Genomic DNA, 22,400 nt, shown 5'->3' on the forward strand with positions numbered 1-22,400 from the left:
GAACTGAGACCACCAACTTGTTTCACTGGCACACATTCTGGAGATGGAGCCTTTCCTATTTTATTGCCATTTCCTGTGAAATTTGGAATACTTGTCATTTGTGTGGCTGTCTGTCCCCTTGATTCCAGGTTAACTGGAATAGTGGAGAAGTCCATTACTATCTGAAGGAGAGCTTCCCTCAAGGCCTTTTTTCAATTGACCAAGAAGGGAATATCTATGTGACACAAGCACTGGACAGAGAAAGCCAAGCAGAGGTACGTATGAATATAGGGATCAGTTAGGGAATTTAGCTGAATAAGTCCAAAGTTTCAGTACCCTACCCTTAATTAGCACTTGAAGATTTGACTAACGAGGAAATTCACTAGAAACTTATTCATTAACAAACCTGCATGTGTGTGAAACAGAATCTTAAAGTTAGAATCATGCAACTAGAATCTATCTATTTGTGTACTTATATGGCCCTCATCACTGGGAGGTAGGGAAGTACTATTATCCCCATTTTACAGATAGAATAAGGCATGGGCTAGATTAAGTGACTTGTCCAAGTTCATATAGGAAGTCTGTGGTTGAGCCAGGAGTTAAACCTAGCCTGGTTCCCTATCCCCTAGACTAGCTTTCCTCTCTTATTAGTGATAGACTTTGCTATCATTTATACCAGTGCACTTCTCACATCTTTACACTCAACCTTCAGCAAACTCCCAAATATAAGTAAGATAGTATTTAGTTTTTCTTTCATCCAGATACAATGGACTGCATTAATATGATCTATCTTTGTATGCCACTATCACTCTGACCTCTGCTTGTTCATGTAGTTGTTCCCAGTGGGCTAAATCTTAAGATCTTCAGCCAGATTGTATTCAGTCATGGTTCTGGTGAATGTCATAACTGTCAACAGGCATTTACCTGAATGAGGTTTGAGTAAGGGCCTCAGGCTTTGGCCAACTGAGAAGAACAGAGCCAGATTTTGGCCTAAGCTGTGTTGCAAAGAGTCCCCAGGTGGGATAGACAGTATAGATGGCTGTTTGGGGGCATTCCTGAGGCAAGGGTGGCCTGGATGGAGCACTGCTATTCTCAAGAAATCCCTGGTTGTAATTGGCTTTTGAGGTCCCTTCTGAATTTGCTCCCAGCAGTCACCTGGGGCATAATGAGGTGGCACTGAGTGTGGATCCTGAGCCAAGTGAAGCATGGCTGGACTCAAGGATTTGGACCCTATTGGCTGCACAGTTTTGGTCTCCATGTTGATAGGAGGCAGTGTCCTGACCACAATGCCACATGTCACACTTTGCCAAGGGGATTATTCAGAACAGAGTCTGCTCATTTTTCTGTATTAAGGGAACATATGGCCCTAGTATTTATAGCAGGAGGCCTGGACCTTCCATACAGTTGGAAAGCCTGCAAGCTGGCATCTGGGTTTCTAAAGTCGATTTTCTACCATCAGTGATACAAGTTTTACCTTTAAACTCTAGATTCTTATCCCTGGAACGTATAAAGCGGAGACCACCATGTCCAATAACGTGAGGGTCTAAAGACCTGTTACAAAAAAACCCTTTATCATACTGTAATTTGAACCTTGATCAATACTTGTCTGTATAGTTTATAAATAGAATGAAATTTTGGCTCTGTCTTTCAGACATGCTAGTTCAGAAACGATTAGCTCATGGGACAAAGTCTCATGTTCCAGAGATGACCCAAGATTAACATGTTTTGGTAAAGCTTAGTTTCCAAGTGAGACTGTGCTGGTAATTTAGCTGTTTATAGTATCCACTGTCATGGTTCACATGCAGCACAGAGTTTCATAAGAATTAATTTCATCTGGATCACTTCCCCCAGCTGGAGGGACAATCTGTAGCACTGGAAAGGGGAGAGAATTTTAAATATTACGGGTCCAGTCCTACACTCCTCTCTTCAGCAGAATTCCCATTGGTTTCAATAGGAGATTTACCAGATTAAGTAGTGCAAAATTAGGCCGTATGTAATTCATAAGAAGTCTCATAGAAAAATTCTGTACAGTGTAACAGAGAATGGTAACCAGTCTATATAATTTCACACAGAATTATAGCCCTGCTATGATAGTCTATAGGATGGCTTAAAAATACTTAAAGAAAGCATCTCATTCTCTATTGAATTCTATAGACTTTTAGAGTAATTTCTATAGAACTCCCATATCATTTTTACAGAAGCACATTGGTTCCATCCCCATTGTACTCAGTAGGACTTTTTCCAAAAGGGCAAATATAAATGTTAACTTCTATTAAATGAATAAAGTTGACTAAATCTTATGCTAATTATAAATTTTCTTATGAATTCATTTAAACATTGTCAGTATGAGATTCAGATTTTTGCTGAGAACAAGGATGGAATGCTGTATAATGAGCCACTAGAGCTCCTGCTAACAGTGATGGATGAGAACGACAATGGGCCAGTATTCTCCCAGGAGATTTATCAGGTAGAACTTGAGGAGAACACAGCCAAAGGTGAGAGTTGTCCATCTGTGGCATCACAGGAAGCAAAATGCTTATGGTGGCCAACATGTGGGTAGAAGCAATACTGATAATATGATCATTCTCTACCTCATACCCAGTCATGCAGTCCTTACAAGGCAAAACTTCAGTGAGAGCATTGCCTGCACAAGAGGCAGGAGGTATAATTCGGAGGGTCACAGATTTTTAAAGCCATTAGGGCCAATAGGATCCTCTAGTCTGACCTAAAATAAAATGCAAGGAGAGCATTTTAACTCAGTCCCCTTGCATTCGAAGGGGAGTGCTTGTTCCCTTAAACCACTATGTGAGCAGCATCAAGAAGTGGATTATGGCAAACTAAACACTTTGTGAATCTTGTATTCACCTTAAAACATAAAAATTATACATAAACCAATACGACTAGTAAAAGGGAAATGAAAACCTTTGTAATTTAATTATGGGAAAATTTGGCAACTATATTACCGAAAATGGTACCTGCCTACAGTAATATTACCTAAAATAGGCATGTTCAAAAATGCCCCTTTTGTCTAGTTTCTTATTTTGGTTGCATTCCTGTGAAGATATCATGTACCAACATATTCACTGAATCCTGTATATTAAGAAGAAATTGCTCCAAACTGCAGATCAAAACACACTGATCTTGGGAAAAGTTTGGATCTGGTTCTAAATGTTGCAACTTAGGCTCATCTCTTATGCTAACTGAAGAGTTGAAATGACAAATAAATCACTGCTTTAAAAAGTCATTTTTTTAATTGCTGTGTTTATAGTTCCTTTATTCATTGGTAATGTTTCTCTGCATGCAGGGAGTGAGATTATCACAGTAAAAGCAGAAGATGCTGATGACCCAAAGACCAACAATGCTAAAATTGCTTATGAGATATTGAGCCAAGAGCCTCAAGTATCAGAAGGTTTTTTATTTCATATTGGGAAAGACACTGGAGTGATAACATTACAGGATTCTGAACTGAAGACCAATGCTGTAAAGTACTACCACCTCCTTGTTCTCGCAGCAGATCTTGCTGGGACTGAAGGGGGTATGTTTTCTGAAGGATCATGGGGTCTGATCAGTGATTTGTTACTAACCTGTTGCAGTGCCCAATGTAAAAAAAAAACACCTCATCTAAAACAAACACTCCCTCAGTTAAATACATCGATCAAATTGCAGTTGGCATGAAATTGTCATAACATGCATCACTTTCCAGGACTAGAAGTTCAATAAGTCCAAAAACGATTGCCTTTTTGGGGAAACTGTTCAGTATAGTAGGTTTCCTACATGTAAATATTTAGTCAGACAGTAGCTGTGGCATTCACATTCTGGATACAAATTTGTTATATGGCCTACTATCATGACTTGAGATGATTATTTAGCGATCACCCAGTGACACAGCACCACTAAACCTGCTAGTTTAAGTCATGCGGTGCAGCTTAGCGACTGCAACACTTGCCTTTTCTGTAACATTTCACTGGAGGATCTCAAGGCACTTTACAAATACTAAAGGCCACTTATGAGTCTGGTAGTACACCTGTGCAAAAAATAAGAAGCACCTGTTCGTCCCTACACTGGGTACTGGCATTGCCAGACTGCATGAAGGGGTGGGAGGAAAAGCAGCTGCTGCTAGGCTGCAGAGATGAGTTGGGAGTGGGCAGGCAGAAGTAGTGAGAGGAGCCTGAGGGCTACCCCTGCAGTGGGCCAGTCTGTGCAGCTGAGCTGTAAGGAAGGGAACAATAAGATAAACCAATAAAAGGGCCGGCACAGTTGACCTTCTCCAGGAGCCAAGCATAGGTAAGTCTGTGTCTGTCAGAGTCTTAGTTCCGTTCCAGGCACAGCTGCACTTTACTCAGGCTGGATTGTAAAGTTTCTGTCTCTCTCCAGTGAAATTAACCTCCTGCCTCCCTGGGAAAGAAATGAGTATTATTAACACTTTGTACAAGGTGGCAGTGCCAGAACTAGGATTCAAAAGCCAGATTTTCAGCTACTGTAAATTGGTGTAACCCCAGTGAAGTGAATAGAGCTCTGTTGATTTAAACCATCTGAGAATCTGGGCTCAGTCTCATCTGCTAACCAATGTATCATGCTCCCTCACACATGCAGATTATAGTGTTAAACACATTGCAACCCCTGGAGAAAAAAATAGTTCCTGAACTCTTGTGAGTGATCCCATGCACTAGAGACATACGGTGCAACTGAAGGGGAGGCAGGGTTTCATACTGGAATGGCTGGGGAACAGAAGAGAGGGAGCGAAAGATAATTTTTAAAGTGGATCAGTGCGTTGTATGTGTTAAATAATTTTTTTTTATATTTGTGTGCACACATTGAAATACAGACAATTTTGGAATTAAGGAACTGCTATCTCAACTCCCATTTATGATGTCTACACACAGCACCCAGACTTTGCTCTCCTGGCTTCTGTAGTCTTCAGATTCAGATCAGGTCCTGAATAGAAACAGATTATCATCTCCTCTCAAAAGCACAATATTGCTGACTTTGTACCAGGCATCCCAGACATCCTTCCATTACAGAATAGCTGTTCTGCACCAAATATTTACTTTGGTCAAGAAATCTGAGGACCAAAAATCCTCTGTGTTTGTTTCCAGGTCTCAGCAGCACTTGTACAGTCTTGATTAAAGTTGTGGATGTAAATGACAGCCCTCCTGTATTCTCACAGACAAAGGTAACCCTCTTACACAGCATGCGAGTGATTTACAACATCTGTAGATCAGTGACTGGGAAGATATGGTATGGTCTTAAAGATATCCACAAAGTGATGGATATTACAGCACTGTAAAGACACATGCTGTATTCTCCCCTCAGTTCTATTGATGAAGGGAATCCAGAGCACATTAGATTCAACATTCCAAGCAAGAAAGATAAAAGTGTAGTCTAGGTATTATGATGTCTTGTGTTGGTATGTACACTTCTGTATTTTCCAGTTCGAGCTACTGTTATCCTCCCTACTCATTGCAGAAGTCATAACTAAGGGAACACCTCTAAACCCCAGGGTGTGTTCATGTAGGGGTAGTTCCATGCACAGAGAGTTACAGTACTGACAACAGCAGATGTTCAAAAACCATGAGTCTGGCCCTGCAAATCATGAGATTATCTTAAAACCCCCCACAAAATTTAGAAAAAATAAATATGCGGCTCTTTTTTTCCCTTTCTAATTTTTGAACTTGTAGAGGTGACACTGAGGTCGCAGTTTTAAGCTTTTCTCCACATACACAAGGGCAAAAAACTTACTCTTCATATTTTTTTAAATAAAGGTTGAGATTGTCACCTAATCACCTGTCTCTACGAGCTGGGCTATAAGAAGACCACCAGATATCGCAAGACTCTCAATAAAATCATGAGCGTTAGCAACACTGAATTGGGTGTATAAAGACACAAAGAATTGTTAAAAGACTGAAAAGCAACTCATGAAACTTTTAACGGCAGGTCAGGGTTTTGACTGACTGTAGCAGCTTTGACAACATCCTATTTACTGATGGCAACATTATTTTATAAAAGCAAAGGCTCACTTCCTTCACACAAACGGTCCTGATGAACTGAGTACTACTTCAAAAAGAATGACAACAGATTTTGCTTGTAATTTCAGTGTTTCCCTGGGTTGCTTAAGGGTAAAATAAACACAGCACAAAACACAGAAGAAATTCCAAGTGCTCTTGATTAATATCAGCCCTGTTAAGATGTTGTCACTCTTATTATAGAAGGTGCAATGTTTGATCTCAGTGGGGACAGAATTCAAAGATTAACACAGCAGAGTTGGAAAGTTTGTTCTGATAGCTAGCTGTCAAAGGAGTGCTGACATCTTACAGCATGGCACCCTGGTGCACTGAATATAATGCAAATAGCCCTGCAGCTTAATCACTTCCATATGTAGATAGATATAATAAAGGTTAAGGGTAGGATTTTCAAACATGCTCAGTGTTGGCCTAACTATGCTCCCACTTAAGTCAATGATAAAACTCTCATTGACTTCAGTGAGAGCAGATTTAAGTTAATAAGTGTTTTTGAAAATTCTTCCCTTAATGTCTATGTATGAGACCTGGCACTTCATCACAAATGTTAATTTACTATGTCTAAGGTTACAATAACAAATGCATTTACATGTGCTAGAGAGTCAAAGACCTGTCACAGTAAAAAAAAATGAAAAATGGAGAGTTTCTATGGGCTTAAGATACTACCATGCTTATTTACCGTTTATATAAAAACTGGCTACCTACAAACTGTGCACATAGCTTGTCTATGCAACAACATATTTATATTACTGTAATCTCCTCCTCCTCCCCTCATTCCCTCCATTTTCTTTATAACTACTTGGTATGTTCATAGGTAAGATCACTGTGGCATGGATAATTTCCTTTACATGGCTATACAGTTCATAGCACAATAGGACTTCTAGACACTATCATAATAGGAATAATGCAAATAATATGGGTAAACCATATCCTAGTTAAACCAATCCTAGATTAAATAAATAGAGACTGTCCAATAATCATCCTATACTTATAACCACTGGTGCAATCATCGTGTCTTATACCAACTTCTTTTCTTCTACTGCACCTAAAAGTAACCTGAGGGAAGGTGTAAAACAGTAGCACAATAAGAAATAGAACTTCTGATTTCTCTTTTATCTTTTTAAATGCAGTATGGGCCATTCAGTTTTCCTGAGGATACAGAAGTAGGTACATTAATAACAACTATTACAGCAACAGACGCGGATGAAGAGATGAAGTTCAAGTTCGTAAACTTTTCCGTGGAATTGGGAAATGAAGATGAAACTTTCAAAATTCTAAGCAATCCACAAAATGGCACAGCCAGCATCTGGCTTGAAAAGGTACTATGTGCTTTTAGTCTGGAACACGGTCACTGAAATCCATGGGAGCGTGTGTGTGTAAGAACTACAGGGGTGGGCCCTCTATGTTTAAATTTCCTCAGATCAGTAGGCTGCCCTGCTGTTTTAATATACTCCTTTTTACCACCTCCTATTCCTTCTACACCCCTTTCCTCCAGCCAGTCAAGTACACTAATGTAGATTCCCTTAGACTTAGTGGACCAAAATTAGAGGCGATATGTAACTGGGTGTAGGTTACCTATTTGTAAGTGAGTGAGAGTGTAAAAAGTGAGGGCTTGTCTACACAGAGACTTCGTGCACGGCCAGCCAGAGTGAAAAGTTACAGAGAACTAGCTTCCCGTACACTAACTTGCCATGCGGATCCTGCTACCCACACACTAAAAGTTCGGAAGTGACAGCAGTATGTCAAAATGCACTATAGAACTTTTAGTGTGTGGTACCAGGATCCACACAGCCAATTAAGTATAGCAATCTAGTGTACTATAGATTTACATGTGGGCTTGCCATACACTAACTCTCCCTATAGACAAACCCTGCGTCTTAGCTGGTTTTACTCAGATGCTCAGGAATAAGGTGTAAATTACAGCAGTTTAGTGTCACTTCTGAATTAAAACCTCTGTGCCAGATTCTGATCTCAGTTCCTCCAAAGTAAATGTAGAGTAATCCTAATGACTTTAGTAGAGTTATTCTGCATTTACTCCGGTGGAACCAACTAAGAACAGAATCTGCCCATTCACATCCTGTTCTGCATCTTGAGACTGGCTCTCCTGAAAAGTGTTAAGAAGCTGGTCTCTTGCTGTGACAACAGTACCAGATTGATAACACCACCATATTGATAACAGAACTGTTTTAATTTAAAATACTATTATTTAGTTACTACTTAGCACTCTCTGTAGTCACTACAGTTACTTATGGTGTAGTTTTCCTTTGTCTTGTGGCACCATATGATAAGGTAAATGTCATTAGCACTGAATTGTCTGAACATGGATGAACCTGACCAGCTCTAAATGACATTCCAGATTCTACCCACAGTGTATGAACATATCTTAGAAGGCAGTCTCACCCGTCTCTGGTTTATGGTTTAATGAGGATAGGGGTTACTGAGACTGTAGAAGCAGCCCAGCTCTACCTCCGAACATTAAATCCAAGGGGCTTTTGTTCTGAATTTTTTTTAAGCATATATAGTGTTTGTGAAAGGTGCCCGACTGTCAGACCTAGGCCATGTCTAATTGCTAAAAAAGAGGTGCATTTTTTACCTTGTGGTATCTAATGCATGTGAGTTATCCTGAGGTAAAAACACAGTGACTACAAGCCAATTGAGTTTTACGATAAATTAAGCTAGGTGAGGTCAGCACTATATCCTCACCTGGGGTTGACCGTATGTAGTTTACCTCGTGATAAAACCAAAGTGCCTTGTCTTCACTGTGTTTTTACCTCAGGATAGCTTACACACATTAGTTACCCGGAGGTAAAAAATAAAATGCATTTTTTTATCAGTGAAGACAAGACCCCTAGAAAGGATTGTCCATCTGCCTTGTATTTTAAAAGGCTCATGGGATGCCTAATGTTCCACGATCAGTATCCAAAAAGGAGGCACTTTGAAACTTATCTTTTTGACTTCTTTCTTCTTCTAACTTGATACTTCATTCTTCTGAGGATCCACAAAAAGAGCCGAGTTAATGGGCACTAAGCTAAAAAGAACATCTGCAATAGGAAAAAGGAGTTAGCGCGATCTCTGCTCACAATGGCCTTGTCAACACTTCTGGGAGGAATTCTTTGCTAAAATATCCCACTGCTAAAATACCACTGGTACCAATTGTGGGAGCACTAGTTCTACACAACTGCTGATGTTTTAAGCATGGTATTGTCTAACTCTGCTCAAGGTCTACATGACATGCTGCTCATGAACACCAGTGACCACTAGCGCTCCTACCAGTGGCAGTCTCAATAGAAAATTTGAAGAAAAACAGACAAGGCTGTGAGCAGGGTTATAGCAAACTCCTCATTCCTATGACAGATATTCCTTTTACTCTGCTCTTTTGTAGAGAGCCAGCAGAATGCAGTATAAAGTTACAGGAGAAAGGTGGGGAAAAGACAATAATACACAACTTTCTAAAACTTTGGAGTTAAACTATTTCCTTTCTCATAAAAAAAATCTCTAAACTCCTGGGAATTAAGTTTCAGTTTTTCTATTCACTTTAATTTGGCAATTTTGGCTTGAATTAAAATAGTAAGTGATCAACTACAGACTGAGTAAATAATTAAGTCATTGTACTTGTTAAATAACAAACATCAGAATTAGTCATTTGGCCATCATCCCTAGGAAAAGAGATTGTCATTAGAAATCTGACCCTGCACTCCTTGACTTCAGTGGGAATTTTGCCTGGTAAGGACTGTATGATTGAGCCCTTCTATATTATCATGTATCCATTTCTCTTCCACTTTCAAGAAGGAACAATCAAAGCCATAAAAAGGCAATGAGGGTTCTGTGCTGGGACCATATGAGTCACTAATAACAAAGGAGATTAACTTTTAGTAATTATATAATGCAGTACATCCTTATTGGTTTATATCTGTGTAAACCAGTCTTACCTTTCCATTGACGTCAGTGAAAGGGTAAAAGCTTGGCTTTTCAGTGTCATCACCGAAAGTGCTGATACTCTTCAATAGACAGCAGTATAAGTGATAATATCCTTTCAGTGAAGTCAGCTAAAGCCTTACCTTTTTACTTGCTGTGTGACACTTATAAGGAGAGTTAAGCTCTTGAAAAAAGTTAGTGGTATAATGTTAAACATAATATTTAAAAACTAGGAGCTCAGTGGCACAGAGCTTCATTTTTAGCATATGACTTTGTATAGCACAGAGGCGAGAGGTCATAAGCAATATAGGAAAAATTCAAATAGTTCTTTGTCCAAATTGCAGTGTCTGGGTCATAAATACTAGAGTTTGGCAGTATCAGCTGAATACCTAGTAGACAAATACACCCTCTAATATCACAGGTGGGAGTCCTAGCTCAGGAGATAGCCAGGACTGAAATAGCAGGGGATGTGGCAAGTTAGGTTTGAGATGCCTGTGCTGAACTGCATGGAGAACCTTGCACCATCCCTGGCTTGAGCCAGTATTTCACTGTCATGAGCTGCAAATTCTGGCCTTTAGACTGCAGCAGACATCTCACTTGTCTTATCTGAAGGTTTGAGTTGCTCTGAGGGTCTCCTCTAGAACAGCAGGAGGACTGAGAACCCAACAGTCAGGAACAATGTAATGAGAATGATTCAGAAAAAGCAGCTCTTGAATCCACAAATTTCTTTGTGGTATTCAGCCACCACGAGTGTTAGACCCTAAAATCTGAACACAAAATGCTGACCCTGCCCAGAATGCTCTATAGGCGTAAACCACAAGTCACGATCTAGGGGCCTGATCCAGAGCCCACTGAAGTCAGCAGAAAGATTCCCATGAATTTCAATGGGCTTTGATCAGGCCCCTGAAGCACAAAATTTAAGGGGTAAATTCTAATCTTGATAACAGGGATATCGGACCAAATTCCACCATCAGATTAGCATATCACTGGAGTTAATGGAGTAGCTGAAATCACACACATATCTGGACAGTACTTGGATCATAGCCAAGATGGAAATTACACAGAAGAATCTCCTTGTATCTCTGTACCAAAGGAGAGGGTACTGAGCACAAGGCCAGGAACACCTGAGTTCTAATCCTCTGACACTAACTTCTAGTTGTTATGTGGTCTTGTCACTTTCTCCCACGTCTCAGTTTCCTCATTCCTAAAATGGGGATTACACAATTCACTTACCTCAGAAGGGTGCAGTGAGAGTTATAGTTAAAAAGCATAAAAAGCATGTATTGAAAATGTAAGTGCTAAGTGTAATTGTTATTACCAGAGAACGCTCAAAACTATGGTTAAACCTACTGGGAGAGTAATCTATCAATCTCCTTCCTTCTCACAAGCCTATAGTTCAGAGGGATACTATAACCGAGCTACATTTCAGAGTAGCAGCCGTGTTAGTCTGTATTCGCAAAAAGAAAAGGAGTACTGGTTAGTCTCTAAGGTGCCACAAGTACTCCTTTTCTTATAACCCAGATAGCTACACATAATCACAATGGTAATCAGTAGGAGACAGGAAGGAATCCTGCATCAAAAAGTGAGTTGCAGCCAATCCCAGAGTGCTGTTTCAATCCATGAATGTATTTATTTGGTCTGTGGTTTAAAAGTTGCCCTTACAGAATGATGATGATTACATTATTCTAATATTATTTTAAATCATTGAGAGGAATGTTAACTTTGTTTTAGTGTTTAGTAAACCAGCAGGGTTACTAATAATTCTACCCCATCTCTGTGGTTTGTGTGCTCTCTGACGTAAACCAGGCACATCTGGAAGTAAATCATTGCTGAGAATTGTAAAACCAAGATTCTATCAAGTCATCATTGTTTTCAGAATGCTCCTCCTCCCGAGTGCCAATTTGGGGCTCTTGGTTTTCTTGTCAGAAGTGCTGGTTGGCTTGGCTGGGACCTCCCCCTCCCTCCCACACTCCTATCCCTTCTCCTTTTTAGGGGTTTTTTTGGGGTGGGGGTTAATTTGCTGGTTTTTAACATATAAGGAAGTGAGAAATTAAAGCATTTTCTGTATCTAAACAAATAAACACATTAGAAGTGAGTTTCAACTAAATTCAGACAGGAAAAGAGAGCAGAAGATGTGGCTCTAAGAGTATGTCTACACTGGACCAGGAGGTATAATTTCCAGCTCGGTTCAACATACTTACACTAGGTCTGAGCAAGCTAGTGAGCGGAAAGTTGCAATAATGTCACAACAGCCTGGGTGTCAGAATGGGTTAGCTGCTCCGAGTACAATCCTGTGTAAAATGCTAGGTATGTACTCAGGCAACTAGCCCATCCCAATGCCTGTGCCCTGCTATGGCTGCATTGCCATTCTTAGCATGCTAGCTCAATCAAAGCTAACACAGATATGCCTACTCGAGCGCCAATGTAAACATATCCTAACATTGACTCCTCTTTGTGGCCTGGGGCAAGTGGCTCTGCTTCAGTTTTCAATCTGGAAAATGGGGATAATAGTGTTTATCAACCTTGTATTGTGGTTGTTGGGTTTCATTAATGTCCTCCTCCCTAGTGCCAATTTGGGGCCCTTGGTTTTCTTGTCAGAAGTGCTGGTTGGCTTGGCTGGGACCTCCCCCTCCCTCCCACACTCCTAATAATTAAAAACAAAAAACTTGGAAGACAAAAGTATTAGATCAGTGCTAAGTAGTGGCAGTAGCATTCTGTATTTCCATGTAAAAACATTAGACAATGATTGCAATTTATAGGTAGAATAAAACAAAATATTTTACAGTGCCTAATAATTTAAATTTATATAGCACCAGGATTTCACTTCAAAAACATTATCAGTTGCTTCCTTAGGGCTTGATCTTATGCTCACTAGAGTCAGAGGCAAAGCTCCCATTGATTTCAGTGGCACAGAATCAGGTCCTTATTAGATACAAATTAGCCCCACTTTACCCACAGGAAAGATGAAATACAGATGTGAAATGATTTGAACAAGGTCCCCGAGTGACTTGGCAGCAGATCTGGGAATAGAACCAGTATCTCCTGACTCCCAATATTGTACTTAACCAGCACATCACACTTCCTCTCTGGAATTAAAGAGGCAGTGTTATATTTTTCTATTTTGCCTCTTCTAAAAGATCCCATAAAACAATTGCATCTTCCTTTCAGTAATGTTGTCATACCCCTCATTATGACAGAGGCAGTATACCAAAGTCTCCACAGGTTCAGTTTATTAGAGGAATACTTACAGAACAAGTTACAGTGGAGTGGCATCTTACGCGGGGGTTAGGTTCTAAAGTCAGCGCGTAAGGCGAAAATCGCGTATAGACAAAATTACCCTTGAAAATCCCTTAAATCGCCCATAAAGTACAGTATACACTCTATCACATTAAGATTGGGATCAGCATCCATAGTGCTAAGTATCCGTGAGAATGTAAGCCTCGTGTACGTGGCCTTGAAACAGTGAATCATGCCGTGGTTGAGAGGTTGGAGGATGGAGGTGGCATTGAGGGGGAAAAAAGACGACTTCAACGTCGTTATGCGCAAACCAGAGTGCCACAGGGTGGCCAGGAGCATTGTCTACGAACAGCAACACTTTAAAGTCAAGTCCTTTCTCTTTGAGGTACCGCTTGACCTCCAGAATGAAACACTTGTGGAACCAATCCAGAAATAATGCTGCTGTCACCCAAGCCTTTTTATTTGATTGCGAGAACACAGGCAGGAGATTTTGTTCTCGCCTTTTAGGGCACGGGGATTTGAAGCCCTCTAGAGCAAGCCCAGCTTTATTAAATGTCCAACCACATTGCCACAAAACAACACAGTCACACGGTCTTTAGCTGCTTTGAAGCCAGGGGCTTGTCTTTCTGATTTCGAAGTGTAAGCGCGGTTGCACATTTTTTTTCCAGAAGAGCCCAGTCTCCTCAGCATTAAAAACTTGTTCTGGAAGATAGCCCTTTTCTTTTACGATTTTCTTTAATTGTTCGGGGTAGGCTTTTGCTGCCTCTTCATTGGCAGATGCAGCTTCACCAGTAGTCTGCACGTTTTTGAAGTTGAAGTGGTTCCTAAAGCTGTTAAGCCAACCTTGGCTGGCTTTGAATTCCTTCTCATCAGAAGGCTGTCCCTCTTCGGCGGGAGGTTTGAACAGCGCATAGAGGCTAAGAGCCTTTTCTCGCAACGTGTTGCCATCGATAGGGACACCTTTACAGTTCATGTCTTCCAGCCATAAGTTTAATGCCTTTTCAGTCTTCACTAAAGTCTTATCACGCACCTGGCTCATCACCTTAGCAGTTATTGGAGCACTTGATCCCACGGCTTGACGAATTTCTCTCTCTCGAATCTTGATGGCACAGATGCTAGATTCGTTGCAGCCATATTTATGCGCCACGTTGGAGACCGACATACCATCTCTCAATAAGTCCAACACAGCCAGTTTTTCCTCCAGCGTTGGAACAGATTGCTGTTTCTTCGGTTGGGCACCAGATGAAGTTGTTAGCTTGCGTTTAGGGGCCATGTTGTATGAAAAATACGTACAGTATCTTTAAACACTAGAATCACACTCAGCATGGCGAAATGCTCACACTGTGAGAGGCACGCGGGAACTGAGACTGACTGAGGGAACAGCAAATTCACATCTCCCATCTCACACTCACTCCGGGGCATATGCTCATTGAGTGGAATGGTGGGCAGAATCACCCACACTATTTACAGGTATCTTGTTATTTTTCTTTTTTTTTGCCAGTCACGTAGAGTTGAATTTGCGTAAGTTAAATAAGCATATGATGCGACTCACCTGTAGTTTCTTAATGGGGGGATTTCAATGCACACAGAGGAGGCAGAATGCTCATGGAGTATTGTGCCATGACCAAATAAGGAAAAAAGGAGATTTCTACACCCAAGCCTTAGTGAAATATTGCATATAATGAGCATCTCTCTGAACTGTTCCTGCTGTGCTTGCTGACCTGCAGGTTTTACATGTTAAACCACAAATGCTAATAATGTAATGGGAAACCCTTTCACAAATAGAATAGGATATTTGATAGTAATGGTCCAAAACACAAGAGTAATTACTGTTGTATTTTTATAGATTGAAAGATTTACTGTACATAATACAACATAAATGCCTTGAGGTGTAAGCCCCCAGTCAAGATACCTGAAGGCAGAACTCAGTCCTATGAATTAAAGAAGGACTGGTATTGAGATTAAGTTTAGGGTAGGGTTTGAATTTGGGCTAAGTGGTAGAAGTCTCAAATTCTCACCATTCGAAGCTGTCATGGAAAAAGTATGTTCTCAATAAATGTAACTCACAGACAACCCAAATTACATTCCTTCTAGTTTTGGTTCCAACCCAGATCAAAAATCTAGGCATAGGTTTGGATCTGGCTATTCAAATTTCCTCTCAGTGAAATTCAAAGGGCTTTAGATATAGGTGGTTGGTTTCAGTTCATCTCTGTTAAGAATTCAGATGAAACACTTATTTCATTCCTATTTTTTTAAATAATTCAAAACACAGTGATTGAAATAGCTTACCTTTAAACATGGTGACGTACAAAAACAGCTATTTGGAAAATGGTTTCTCCCCATGGAAAATTTTGACTTTGTGGCAAAAAATTTAAAACCAAAAATTTCTAGTCAAAATGGTACCACAGTGCCTCAAGGGAGTTGTAGTTTGTGTGCTTTGTATCCCCTCTCTCTTTTTGGTCTGGGCTTCCTGGACAGACTGCATCTCCCATAATGCACCACAGTCTCCTTTCTTGCTGAGTCACAGCCTGCTGAACATCATGGAATTTTTTAATGTTGGTGTATCATGGGAGATGTAGTCTGGCGAGGGAACCTGGCCCACAGAGGAGGATAGGGGCATGAGGCAGACAGACTACAACTGTTGCTCTGAGGCAACAGCATTTATGAATTTAAACTTTTTGGCTTTTGGGTGTTCAGCTTTTTAACTGAAAGACAATACTTTCCACAGAAAGCAGCCACTTTTAGTGAAAGCCTTCATTCAGTCACAAAACCCGATTTTCTGTCAAAAAATTTGTCAGGAAATTTTTGACTAGCCTGACTTAAAAAGACACCCAATTAATGTGATTACAGGAATTTGACTACGAGACTGTTCAGGAGTATGTTTTGATTGTCTCGGTGAGAAACAATGAAGAACTGGTTGAGAAAGAGCAGGATGCCAGCTCTACAGCTACAGTGCATGTGTTGGTTAAGGATGTAAACGAAGCACCTGTACTTACACAGAAAAGGTATGAGGTCAGCATACCAGAAAGCGTAGAGTTGGGAACAGTGCTACTGACTGTTAAGGCTACTGATCCTGACATCTACACACCATCATTAAGGTAAGACTTTCCCTTTATCTGATGAAATTGTGCTATGTTGCATCCTTTGGGACTGATGATTTTTTAAAGCACTCTGAAATGTTCTCCTTTGAAGAGCCCAGAATGATGTGTTCAGTTAACATGGTTGTTTCTGGTGCCTTGACATGGCGTTTAGCCCAACAGCAGGAATCATTAGAGACAGCCACCCCTGGCCTGATTCTTTGATATATGGGACAAAACCATCTTCAGTAATGAATCTATAACCCTGAAATGACAACACCTTGAACTAGAATAGTCATACTAGGGAATTTATCACACTAAGGAACTGTAGGAGGTGATGCCTGGAGAGAACTGGCTGATCAAAAAGAATAATATGAGAGGCTGGCATGCTTTTGATTTGAGAGGGAAATATATTATTTCAGTCCAAAAGGACATTCCCCACCCTGGCAACTTTCCAACACTTGGGGCCAGGCCCAACCCTCAGAAAAGCCCCAGGAAGGGTGGAGTGGGTGGCATTGTGAATTTCCCCTAGAAGGGAGCCAAAGGTATAAAGGTTGAGTCCAAAACACCACATCCACACATTGGTAAATCCATGACTGGGAGGAATGTGGCTGGGCAGTGAGGAACCAGAAGAAAAGCACCATACCACACTCAAACTTGTAGGGATTTCCTTATGTATAATACTGCCATCTCTAGTCCTGATCCATATGGACAGACTGCTGTGGAGTTGAATAGGCAATAGATCAAGCCCTGTGTTATCAGTTTCCTAACCCAGTGATTACGCTGCACTGTGAAACAACCTGAGGGGCAGAGGCAGGTAGAAGTGGGTCAGAGTGGGAGCAGGGAATAGAGAGGGGGCACAATTGCCCCAGCCCTCCATGGCTCCCCCAAGATCCATGAAAATTCCTTGTAGAAACACCATTACCCAGAGGCTTTGAGGGCTACACCCACACCTCTCCTGCTAGTAGCAATGAAGTAAATCCACCCCTAAGTTAAAGGGATGATCTGTAGGAAACTGAGTTGAAACATGTAGACTTTATTCGAGCTTCTCCTGTGTAGGCCATAATCTGGCTCCTGTTTAGGCAATGCAGTACCCATTCTTTCATAAATGTGATCACATTTATATCCTTCACTGTCTGAATAAATGTAAAAGTCAAGTATAAGGAATGCTTACTGCGAGATCGTTTTGTTCATTTGGACATGGAGAGTTTGTTTCCCTAATGATGCTGGAGAGGTTATCAAATTAACACATGAACAGGAACTGCATATACCAGCATGTGAGCATTACCTTTAAATGGGGGAGAGTAGATAGAAAAATATATTTATAGATGAATACATTCAAAATTCTAAACTCATCTGCAATAGCCCATGAAGCATGGGTTTTGGGTTTTTTTGACCAAATAGAAGGTTAACGGTTCACTTTTTATTCAAAACCTAAAATGGAAATTGCAGTTGTTTAAAGAGCATCCAGGGCAAAAGAGAATGAAAAATTCTTGCATGTTTTAGAGGCAATGTCTGGATTTCTGGCTAAAATGGAGGAGGTAAATTATAGATGCCCTGGCACCCTGCCAGAAAGCAAGCAGGAATTAATGAGCCAGTGTATAATTTCCTTCAGAGCACAGTCTACAGTTCAAATTACCTCTTATTTGTTCCTGTAAACATGTACCCAAACAGCATTAAAATAAGGACACAATTTTAATCTGATCCTTTAAAAAATGGATTAATTGCTGGTCTAGTAGTGTTCAATATTAAATATAAACACAAAGGGAATCCTATCCAACAGATTCCTGGGGGCCTTCAAAATTCTGGATTTCCATTTTGTATTCAGTACTTGAAATACAGTTTTCCCTGGGAAAGCCAGAGGTAACTTCAGAAAGTGCTGCATGGCTCTATTCCAAATGCATGCTACAACATGCTAGCATTGTCTTTTCTCTCCCATTTTGGCTATTGCAGCCTCCTCCTCATCTGGCCTTTCTAACATCCATCTCGTCCCCCTCAGGTTCATTTTCTGGCTCCCCGTTCTCCACCATATCAGATATCAAAGTCCATGAATATGCAGGTGGGGATTCTTTCAATGTCATGGAATTGTCAACTGGCACAGACTTGGTGTAGCTAGCTCCAGGAATCCTCCTTGCAGGATGCACTGGAGCCAGGGGCATGCTGGAATGGAGCGCTGGTGAAGCTGATGATGTGGCCCTAAAAATTCCACCACCACCACCAGTCAGACAAAACGTCAGATTGAGAATAGTGGTGTGCATCTCTCTCCAACCCCATCTCTTCTGCCTGCCACCCATAACTCTTCACCCGTAGCAATAAAACCATCACTTTTGTGAATCAGGCCCACAAGTGATTTAACTCACTGAACTGAAATTGATCTACACAGCCCACACACTCCACAGAATAAGAGGCCCTCTCATTGACTTCAGTGGAAATCACCTGTATCCCTCTATGGGAGACTATGGCCCAGGAGAATTTCTATCTACTGTCTCCAGTTTAAAGATAATACTCCTTTAAGAATTCCTGAAAGGAGACAGGGTTATTTTCACATTTATTGATACAATGAAGTTTCTGTTTTTAAAGCTCTGGGCTTGAATATTTCAGACTCACTAGATTTTTTTTATCAATTCCATCTTAATTTTTGATTTAGCAGATTCTATGATTTAGCAGATTGGAATTTTCTCCCTTTATTTTCACGTTCGTGATTTTGACTTTATGCCACAGTCTGAATCTTACTGTTCAGGGGAAAGGTGAAGGGAATTATATAATTAATAGCTGCATCATAACTGTGCATAGTAGAATTGACAGGCTAATGAGGAATAAAGCATATTCTGCTCGTTGTGAATGTGCAATGATATTCCAGGCTAATAACAAAACAGTAGGCCATGGTCTGATTATTCATTTAATAAAATATTAAATGAACATACTATAGATCACCTCTATCACATTTCACTTTACAGTTACTCCCTAAGAAATGATTCAATGAACTGGCTTTCCATTGATGAGCATTCTGGAGAAGTCAGAGTCATGCAGACTTTGGACAGAGAAATGATGCAGAATGTTTACACAGTGCAGGTTATTGCTCAGGACAAAGGTAAGAATGTGTATTTGGTTTTGGATGAGAGAGGTTTCTTTTGCTCTCAGGCACAGGGAAGAGATAGAGGACCAAACTCAGAGGTGATGCAAACAGGTTTGTAAGTGGATATATGTCTAAATAAGACATTCAGTCTATATTGGCATAACATATGCATTTGCAAAAAGGGAGACAGAAAAGATTTACTTTTTCTAGACTTTGACACACCTCTCAGATTGGAGTTTCTCCATGTAGTTTGTCTTGATTACAAAGACAGGAGCATCATGAGTCTATGAAACCTTGCATGATTTCACTAATTTTGCAAACAGCATGGAGAGAGAGATTTCTAGCTTAAGCTTCAGAGGGGTAGCTGTGTTAGTCTGGATCTGTAAAAGCAGCAAAGAGTCCTGTGGCACCTTATAAGGTGCCACAGGATTCTTTGCCACTTCTAGCTTAAGGTTTCACTCCTGCTTACTTTAGGAACCTGGGACTAAAGATTTCTGTAAGCAGTGCTGGGCTTGTGTTTACATTATGAGGTAAAAACTGACAGTTTTGTCATTACCGTATATGAAATGTGCAGCAGAACACACCTGCACCAAAATCCTTCCTTCATGGACTTACTGGTGGTCCATTTACTACTGAAAAGGACAGGTTGCACCTCCTGGACCTATGCATTATCTATGCATCCAAGTCTGAGATATACAGACTGCAAGGATTAGTAGTTTTGACGATCTGTCACAGCCAAATTCTGCTCTCATTTATATGATGTAAGTTTGAAGGAACATCACTAAGTCACCAAATTTACATCAATGTAATTGAGAGAAGACTCTAATCTTTTGTTTCACCTTCAAACCAACCAACCAACCTGAGATATCACTTTTCCCCCCCCAGGGTGTTTTGTTTATTTATTTATCTAAAAATAAAGTGACCACTATAGAGCTGGGAAACTTAAGGGAAATTGATTAATGCCAAGAAAACAAATTATTTAACAAATATTTTGAAACATACCTAAAGAAAAACTAGCTATTCTTTCTGTGGTGAAATGGCTTTGATTAACAGTCTGTCTTCCCATCCCCCTCCACACTAAGAATTGTATATGGATGGCCTTATTGAAATGTCCCGACTTAAAAAACGCTTTCAGTTGTATTTAACAAGAGGGCTTGTTGAGTGATATTCAATTCTCATTCAGCATCCCAAACAGCATAACTTGATTTTGATTTTTCTAACTCTACCACCACTGCAATCAGTGGACACAGGTGCATGGTCTGATTGTATGGATGGAAAATGACGAGGTTGTTTTTTAAAGACCAAAGCTGTTAAGTAAAGCATATCAACCATTTATTCCTATAAACGCTGCTTCTCAGCAATGATTCACACTTCAATGATGTCACGAACAAATTTACTTAAAAAAAACTCCAACTAATTCAGACAAGAACATTCGTCTTTCAGCCTGTCTGATTCACACCTGTGTCTGACACCAGACAGAGAATTTACTATTGTCACTGTCAATGAAAGAATCATATGTGAACGCAAGTATTGTAATTATATAAAAATCTTGTGTGTCATATGAAGCAGTAGTCATCTGGCTGTAGTGTGTAGTGGATGAAAGGCTTGGCATTCAAATTGCCGAAACCCAGCACCACCACTGAATGGTAAATCACTGAATGCATTTAAAGGGGCAAGGTCAAGGAAATGACTGATCACATTTCTTTATACACAATTGCAGTGAGAAACAAATAGGATGATTCATTCTAAAATATAAATAGCCACAAGTGTTCAAAAGGCCCAATCCCGCAAGGCACTGAAGCCAGTAGGAGTTGAGGCAGCTCAGCACCTTATGGAAGGAACTCGGCACATCCCAGGATTGCATCCTGATGTCTTAGCTTAGTGTTCCCTCATTACTGCGGGAGGGTCCATTCATAGAACTATCTGTAACTGTACACATAGTGTTCTGAGTACTGACCTGGCAACAGTGGAATCACCTCTACAGTTCTAACACAGATACTGGCTGCTACTACTTAGTAAGGGATCTTTTTTTCCTACCGCCACTTTATCAAATTTATATTGGTAAAGGTGCTAGTGACTCAACTTGAGGCTCACAGGACTTGCCACACAATACAAGTCATTCTGGCTTTTGATCATTTGGTTGGGACAGAGTACATGGACAGCCTTGGCGCGTATCTTTGTCCATTAACTCTGACAGGAATTTCATGACTATACTGATTAGGTCTGATATTTGGGAAGTATTTGCCAATACATATTGTTTTATTGCAACTTCTAAGAAATATCAATGGGTTCACCTAAGAGCATCCTCCTCACATGGATTGAGACTTAAATTCTCATCCGTTGAACATCTTTGTCATCCTTCTTTAGATTCTCTGATCTAGGAACATGTCTTTTATGAAGAGCTTAAAATTACAGATGTTCCTTTGAGTGTGGCTGTATCAAGCCAGCATAAAGAGGTGTTTTTATCCCTTTCTCCTACAAGTGATATCTATGTCATACATCACATGAAAGACTGCATTCAGACCCAAGTACTGAGTTTAAAAAAATAAAGATTATTGGTTTTAATTTTACCAATGCACTAAGGACAGCTGGGGGCCATGTTTTCAGCTGTTGTCACTAAATGTGCAGACACAAAAATGCATGCATACATGTGTGCACACAAACAAGAATTTGGTCATGCAGACTGGATGCTGGAATTGAGTGCATTTCACTTGTATGCTAGCAATCAATAGGTGTAAATGGTTGAGAACACCTGAAAATTTGGCACTGGAAAGTCTACACTGACTTCCTATGGTGAGAAAGGGTTAGGATTTCTGACAAAGTTAGATAAAGAAATGTGCTTTCATACTCCTCATTACAAGTTACTTGAAGGTTCTCAAGACCAAATGAGTCATGCTGTATGGCCGGGCTGAAAATGTGAGGAAGCTTCCAAGATACTAGCTGTTATATTACCTAAGACGTTCGCCCATGATTGCATTATAGTATCTGATTCAGAACTGTATTCTATTAAGGCTTTCTGTGAACCTCATTTCCTTTATATGCCTGTTTGGTTTCACGGAATTACACAAACCTTCCCACTTCCTCAAGTTTTATGGCCAA

At 40.3% G+C, this 22,400-nt stretch overlaps 2 protein-coding genes across 5 annotated transcripts in view; one reads left to right on the top strand and one right to left on the bottom strand.

Moving 5' to 3' along the window:
- Window positions 1-22,400, bottom strand: part of PDP2 (pyruvate dehydrogenase phosphatase catalytic subunit 2) — a 173,003-nt gene that overhangs the window by 59,471 nt on the left and 91,132 nt on the right. The gene's annotated exons all lie outside the window — the stretch shown is intronic.
- Window positions 1-22,400, top strand: part of CDH16 (cadherin 16) — a 62,040-nt gene that overhangs the window by 28,145 nt on the left and 11,495 nt on the right. For all 4 annotated transcript variants that reach the window (XM_073307926.1, XM_073307924.1, XM_073307923.1 and 1 more), the window contains exons 8-14: window positions 129-254; window positions 2,324-2,474; window positions 3,284-3,514; window positions 5,076-5,152; window positions 7,127-7,315; window positions 15,999-16,246; window positions 19,183-19,316. In XM_073307926.1, the coding sequence (XP_073164027.1) occupies window positions 129-254; window positions 2,324-2,474; window positions 3,284-3,514; window positions 5,076-5,152; window positions 7,127-7,315; window positions 15,999-16,246; window positions 19,183-19,316 (1,156 nt within the window). The remainder of the gene's footprint in view (window positions 1-128; window positions 255-2,323; window positions 2,475-3,283; window positions 3,515-5,075; window positions 5,153-7,126; window positions 7,316-15,998; window positions 16,247-19,182; window positions 19,317-22,400) is intronic.

Source organism: Lepidochelys kempii, chromosome 12 (genome assembly GCF_965140265.1).
Source record: "Lepidochelys kempii isolate rLepKem1 chromosome 12, rLepKem1.hap2, whole genome shotgun sequence".
NCBI lineage: Eukaryota > Metazoa > Chordata > Testudines > Cheloniidae > Lepidochelys > Lepidochelys kempii.